The 6,779-nt window shown below is 42.8% G+C and overlaps 2 protein-coding genes across 2 annotated transcripts; both read left to right on the forward strand.

Annotated features, from left to right (window-relative positions):
- Positions 1 to 266: 266 nt before the first annotated feature.
- Positions 267 to 3,514, forward strand: LOC115751732 (3-methyl-2-oxobutanoate hydroxymethyltransferase 2, mitochondrial-like). Its single transcript, XM_030689698.2, has 6 exons — positions 267 to 743; positions 1,085 to 1,291; positions 1,397 to 1,543; positions 2,363 to 2,416; positions 2,509 to 2,776; positions 2,862 to 3,514. The coding sequence occupies exons 1-5, from the start codon at positions 321 to 323 to the stop codon at positions 2,767 to 2,769; spliced, it is 1,092 nt and encodes a 363-aa protein (XP_030545558.1). The 5' UTR covers positions 267 to 320; the 3' UTR covers positions 2,770 to 2,776; positions 2,862 to 3,514.
- Positions 3,515 to 5,276: 1,762 nt separating this feature from the next.
- LOC115751674 (cyclin-P3-1-like) lies at positions 5,277 to 6,758 on the forward strand. The gene is made up of 3 exons (XM_030689627.2): positions 5,277 to 5,416; positions 5,543 to 5,953; positions 6,375 to 6,758. Exons 2-3 carry the CDS (start codon positions 5,553 to 5,555, stop codon positions 6,646 to 6,648), a joined length of 675 nt encoding a protein of 224 aa, XP_030545487.1. The 5' UTR covers positions 5,277 to 5,416; positions 5,543 to 5,552; the 3' UTR covers positions 6,649 to 6,758.
- Positions 6,759 to 6,779: the final 21 nt, after the last annotated feature.

A 6,779-nucleotide genomic window follows, 5' to 3' on the forward strand; every position in this document is an offset into this window, starting at 1 on the left:
AAGCGGAAAATGGGTAGGTGAGAGAGGGATTTTCAAATAGATCTTGCGCATCGCATCAGATAGGACGGTTCAGATTTAATTTTAGCCATATGTTGAAGTTTATTGAATAATTTCCATATGATAGCAACAAAGATTCCGTATGATATCGTCGTAGAATGTTTTTTTTTTTTTTTGGTTGGTCAAAGATGTCATAGGATGTTTGACTAGTGTGGGTCCTACTGAGCACGGCGCTTTGCTCTAACGGATAATATAAAGAAGTCTTTGCTGACGAACCAAAGGCAAAATCCCACACCAACTCCCTCTCTCTCTCATTCATCTAAATGGCCTCGTTCAACGCCATCTCCTCCAGACGATCATCAATGGCTTCCGCGTTGTGCAAGCTACCCACCCTCCTCCGCTGCATGAGCAACGTCCCCGAGGACACCGTCTACGGGGGCCCCAAGCCCCAGTCGCCGGCGCAGCGCGTGACCCTCACGAGCCTCCGTCAGAAGCACCGCAAGGGCGAGCCCATCACCGTCGTCACCGCCTACGATTACCCCTCCGCCGTCCACCTCGACATGGCCGGCATCGACGTCTGCCTCGTCGGCGACTCGGCCGCCATGGTGGTCCACGGCCACGACACCACCCTCCCCATCTCCCTTGATGAGATGCTCGCCCACTGTCGCGCGGTGGCGCGGGGCGCCAAGAGGCCCCTGCTTGTCGGGGACTTGCCTTTCGGTAGCTACGAGTCGAGTTCGAATCAGGTAGTGGCATTTGATGTTTTTTTTTTTTTAAATTTCACGTATGCATTGTTTGAAGAAGTTGATGAAGATGAAAGTTGCTTTGAGTGTCGCTATGGTATTTGCGCAAATGCTCCCTCTTTTTTATGAAGCCCTTTTGTGTATGAATCGTATAATCTTTTATCCTGTTGGGGCGGTGGGTTTAAGCATGGTGTTTTGCTCGCATATGTCTCTGTTTTGTGAGTCAGGGTAGAGTGAACTCCCTTTTTGCTTGTTGCGACGTGTCTTGCGAAATTGCTACATGCTGATTTATGGGAGTGAAAGGTGTGTGGTATGGTAAGTTGGATTGTTTTGATGAATGACAGGCTGTTGATACGGCAGTTCGGGTGTTGAAGGAAGGAGGAATGGATGCTATTAAGTTGGAAGGAGGGTCACCTTCGAGAATCACTGCTGCGAAGGCAATAGTGGAAGCTGGGATTGCGGTAATGGGGCATGTGGGGCTTACCCCTCAGGCAATTAGTGTTCTTGGTGGATTCAGGCCTCAGGGGAAGAATATTTCCAGTGCCGTCAAGGTATGTTTCTCTTGCATTCTCATATTGAAGAGCTTCATGAATTTAATTCTTGGAGATGTTGGTATTTGCGTGCTTTGAAATAGAATCAGTTTTGTCTTCTTATAGGTTGTGGAGACTGCATTAGCTTTGCAGGAAGCGGGCTGTTTTTCGGTTGTTTTGGAATGTGTACCAGCACCAGTGGCTGCAGCAGCTACTTCAGCTCTTAGAATTCCTACTATCGGCATTGGAGCTGGACCATTCTGCAGTGGTCAGGTCAGTTCTTTATTTCATCTTTTTGATCGGGAAATTAAGCACGTATATTGTGGACAGGTGAAGTATCTATTGTTTTGTGGGAGGAAATTATATTAACTATTCTAATGAGCATCTTGATTGGGTTGTCGAAAACGCATTTTAGCAGTTGTGATATAAAGGAGTAGGTTTTGAACGTAAGCGAAAAAATGTGGAAAGCGAGACTGATTAAATTTCATTGGACTGTGGATTTTGTTCATGATTCACTGTCCATCTATGTAGATTGTCCTAGTCAATTGATCAATTAAGATGTGTCTCCAAGTTTCTTCATTGTAGCACACACTTCTCCAGGTAGGAATTAGCATTGCCTTAATGCGGAGCCTAGATTTTTTGGCTCTAAAAAACCTCTTCTAATAGGACCGCATCCGTTTCCCATTAAGACATCTGAGCAGTTATTTCACATGAAGACATCTGTATATAATATCTATCGAGTTGAGTTAATTTACGATGTTTTAAGCGCTAAATCCTTTCCACTCTTATCATTGCTACCTCCTATTATGAATTAACAAAGTCGATAACCTAAGGGAAAGTGATTGGGGAAGAGTTGCTGTAACGTTCAGCAACAATTACTCTCTCTCTCTCTCTCTCTCTCTCTCTCTCTCTCTCTCTCTCTCTCTCTCTCTCTGCATCCCCCCCTCTCTCTCCCTCTCTCCTCTTCCCTCTCTCTCGGCTATGATCATCTTCATCTGCTTTGATTTCTCACTGGCTGTGTAGCACCTTCATTCACAATGGTAAAGACTCTAAAGAAGGGACGTTTAGAATAATTTTCCCTTTCCGATGCAGGTTCTGGTATACCATGATCTGCTTGGAATGCTCCAACACCCTCATCATGCCAAGGTCTGGTTCTTTGATTATAAATGTACTTTATCTCTGTTTTCAGCAATGTGTTGTCCGATTTTACTCAAGCAAAGGATCCCCAACTTTCACAGGTCACGCCAAAATTTTGCAAACACTATGCGCAAGTTGGGGATGTTATCAACAAAGCTCTTCTTCAATACAAGGAAGAAGTGACGAGCGGCTCGTTTCCTGGTCCTGCCCATAGCCCCTATGTAATTGGTCCTACCGATATCAATGGATTCCTTAAAGAGTTGCAGAATCTGGGTTTGGAGAAGGCAGCATCAGCAGCAGCTGCTGCGGTTGAAAAGAGTGATAAATCGAAATCTGGCGATGGAGAGAATGCCACAAAATAAGCGAATGGTGCCTTTTCTTGCTCTGTATCTTCATAATTGGGACGAAGATTCTGCACTGTTGGACTTCTTATCAGTTTGAAATGTTGTTTCAGGTGCCCGTGCTTAGGAGTTCAAAAAAGTTAGTTCCCCGTATCAGCAGTCATTAGAAGTGAAGGAATAAGCCACATCTTCTTGGAAGAGTTCATTGTTTTTGTGGTTCTTCCCTTTTCCTTTTTAACTCCATTTGGAGTGTCATCTGATGAATAATGACCACCATTCTGGCCAAGAAAAAGAAACCAGGTTATTGACTACTATACTGTGATAAGCCATTCGCTGATGACCTCTGTTGTTGCTGGGACGATAACTGCTCAGGCCATAAAGCCCGAGCGCGGTCCGATGAGGTGGGAGAGCCTGCAAAATAGGAAGTGCCCCGGGAATCAGCTGTTGGATTACCCTCCTACTTCCAAACTACCTCCTTCCTAATCTGAAATGAAGGGGTATCTTTTTTGGGGTTGGGAGAATATCTTGCCTATGGCTACTGTCTTCTTTTCTTTATATTACCCACTTAAGGCTTGAGCTGTCCAATTTGATGGGCTGAGTCCATCACTAGGCTTATGTGGCAACTGGGCCCAGTTCGGTGGCCTTGGACCAGCTATATCAACCAAGCAAACGGCGGAAGAATCTCATGTATAAGCCAGACCCAGTTGATAATTCAGATTTCATACAACTGACTGAATGAAGGTCTCTGACCCTTTGGGCATTGACTAAAGACCTTGGTTTTGCTTCTTGTTTGATGTACTTTTGTATGCTGAAATGGTGGATTAGATGGTGGTGAATTGGATGGTATGAATTACTAAACCAGTGTACTTGTATGAATTTGTCTGGCGTTGATGTAACCAGTATTTACTGATCCAAGGCCAATCAGTCAAAGGCTTCCGTGAGTGGGCGCTCATGGCGACATTTCTACTCTAAAAATTAACTATTGATCAAAAGTTGATTTTTTTACTTCTAGAGAGAAGTAAATTTTTTTAACTTCAAGTGACTTCAAAATTATTTCTGGAGCCGAAGAAAAAGTTCCGGAAGTAGAAAAATGAAGTTGCGTAACTAAACGGATTTCTATTTCAAAAGTGTTGTTATACGTGCCCTTAAACACCTCAAATTTTCAAATGACATTGCAACATTCAAAGCTCTTTCATCATTACCTAATTAAAGTGTTTTGAGACCCCAAGACTTAGAAATGGTACTGTCATGAAGTGACCATTTTTGTTCTCGTCCTTGTAATAAATAATAAGATTTTCCTTTGGACATCTCCATCATGTGTATGCCAATTCATACTGCACTCAAATCAAAAGTTAATGCTAATCAATAGGTTATCACGTCATAAAGTGGAACCGAGCCTCAGTTGTAGTGACCTGCGCAAATTCCGCCAACAAAACTGGCGGGCCTCAAACAAGACACTGCAGAATTACCAAGAGCAAACATTATTTTTCTCACGTTCTATTTTCATGATTTTCTTCATGGAAAAGTCGGAAAGACGCGAGTTTAAATTCGGGCGGGTGATCCAAACTCGATTTTTTTTCCACCTGTTTTGACTCGATTCATAATTTTCTTTTCTTTTCTTTTTTTCGATTCAATTTTCAAAGTCGTAATGTGCTCCGTTATTTCGGTGGACACAGATGGAGGAATCGCCCACCATGAAATGGGAAGATCAAACTTTTTGACATGCCATGTTGATATCCCTCATCATTGTTGGGAATATGCATCATTTCGTGGCGGTCCACGAATGAAAAAGTTACGTTCTTTTCACCCCATTTGTTCCTGAGTTTGACTAGCTATACTATTCTTTTCTCTCACCTTTTCTTTTTCGCTTCTTTATGAGGGATAATAGCACAAGTGGTCCCTGAATTTGATCCAATATGCAATGTGATCTTTAGACTTTAATTTTATTCAATATAATCTCCAAACTTTAACCCAATGTTCGATGTGTTCTTGAACTTTTAATTCCTTTAATATGGTCAATGGACATTTGTACAAGTCCAATATGGTCCTTGAACCATATGAAGATATTCAATGTAGTCCTTCCATTAATTTAAGATTAAGGACAACGATAAATATTTTCATATGGTCTAGAGACTAAATCGAACATGTACTACCAAAAGTCCATAGATCATATTGAACAAAACAAAAGTTCACGAACCACATTACACATTATGCCAAAATTCAGGAACCGTTTGTGTAATTGCCCATCTTTTTTATTATATTCTTCTCTAAGTTTGGACATATTGCAGGGTCTTTAATTTGGATCCCTTACTCCCTGAATAAGACATTTGAAGCCAAGATCATGACGTGTATGCATCCGATAAGACATCATTGCATGCTTGATAGCATCTTTATTCTTTTCTTTCGGCTAAGTTTAATAAGCATCTTAGGTTTTTGTCCAGAGGTACAAATGTGTCCGAAGTTCTGCCCTCCCTTGCATTAGTTTATTGAAGAGGAACAGTGAATTTGTTTGCACTTAGACGTTCCCTGCTCACGTGGAAGGTTTCTGTTCTCTCTCCCACTTGGAAAAAGGAACAAACCAGCGTCACATCAACTCCACATTATGTTCTATAATATATTCCTCAGCGTGGTACGCTTCCGAGACTCATCTTGATCTCCTTAAGAGACTGTAAGAGCTCTGCTAGGGTTTCAGTCTCTACTTTGCATCAGTACTTGTTCATCTTCTTCTTGGGGTTTTAACAGTTTTGACTGTTCATTTGATGCTATTTCTGTTTTCTGTTTCCGTCCATCGTAGCGCTTAGTTTATGGAAGCATCCAAACTCGATGGCGGTGATCCTGGTCGAGAGACTTATGCCTCTCTGGGATTGGATAGCTCCGGTGAAGAGGACGCAGGAACGCCCCGGATTTTGTTCCACATAGCTTCTGCTCTCGAGAAGTCCATACGGAGGAATGAGAAATTACCGAAGGCGTGGAGGCGAAAGGAAGCCATTACCATCTTCCACGGGTCGAGGGCGCCTGCCATGAGCGTTGGGCAGTACCTCGAGCGCATTTGCAAGTACTCGAGCTGCAGCACATCCTGTTTTGTCGTGGCATACATCTACATCAACCGGTTCCTGGAAAGAACCGGGGGCTGTCTCACTTCACTTAACGTCCACAGGCTCTTGATAACTAGCGTGGTGGTCGCTTCCAAGTTCATAGACGATGCGTAAGTGCTTCCCACCTTCATAATTCTTGCGAATTTATTAGGGAATACCATCCACAAGCTGTATGTAATTTAATCTTCCTGGGTCTCCTTTCATCTGTTAAATGCAGCACGAGAGAGCTCGGAATGCGCAATTGAATACTCGTCGAAAATAGTTTGAAACATGTCTGGTCGAGTTTGAACTTGGCTATTTTTTGTGAGCTTCAAACTTCTGCAAAAGTCATGATGCTTAAATGTGAATCAGGAGTCAAATTGACGATCAGATGCAAGCTTTATCAAAAATGTGTTCCCTCGTGCTTAAGAACATTTTTACCAATAAAAGGCTGGTTACCAAATGCCATTGGCTCATCTTGTTTCTATGATTACCATCTACGAGCTTGGTTCGAGATTTCTTACGTTCATGCCGATGATGCTCGATGTGCAGGGGTAGCAACAACGCTTATTTTGCAAAAGTGGGAGGAATAAGCAATGCAGAAATGAACAGGATGGAGGTCAACTTTCTGTTCAAGCTTGATTTCCGACTCTATGTTTCGCCGGAGGAGTTCAAGATGTGTTGCTCACAGTTACAGACGGAAGGCAACAGTAAATACCAGATTGATCGCTCGATTAAGTGTTGCGGAATCAGAGAAGGGTGGCTCAAGAAAGACAGTGATAAATGCACATCCACCATTGCAGGTCTCAGTTGCAGAGCCATCTGAGTCGAAATGGAACTTTCATTTCCCGATGCCTGGCGAGGAAGGGCACTTTGCTCATTTCTTTCCTTTCTAACTTTGTTCTGTAGCAATGTCGAAAGTCGAACTTTGTAGAATTCTCTTGCTTTACAAGGTCG

The sequence above is a fragment of the Rhodamnia argentea genome, chromosome 6 (assembly GCF_020921035.1).
Source record: "Rhodamnia argentea isolate NSW1041297 chromosome 6, ASM2092103v1, whole genome shotgun sequence".
NCBI classification, from domain to species: Eukaryota; Viridiplantae; Streptophyta; class Magnoliopsida; order Myrtales; family Myrtaceae; genus Rhodamnia; species Rhodamnia argentea.

Bases quoted from the DNA above. Each gene is read 5' to 3' on its own strand.
- LOC115751674 (XM_030689627.2), top strand. From the start codon at position 5,553: ATGGAAGCATCCAAACTCGATGGCGGTGATCCTGGTCGAGAGACTTAT. The intron at 5,954-6,374 runs GTAAGTGCTTCC...CTCGATGTGCAG, and splicing joins TCCAAGTTCATAGACGATGC to GGGTAGCAACAACGCTTATT.
- LOC115751732 (XM_030689698.2), top strand. From the start codon at position 321: ATGGCCTCGTTCAACGCCATCTCCTCCAGACGATCATCAATGGCTTCC. The intron at 744-1,084 runs GTAGTGGCATTT...GATGAATGACAG, and splicing joins ACGAGTCGAGTTCGAATCAG to GCTGTTGATACGGCAGTTCG. The intron at 2,417-2,508 runs GTCTGGTTCTTT...CAACTTTCACAG, and splicing joins AACACCCTCATCATGCCAAG to GTCACGCCAAAATTTTGCAA.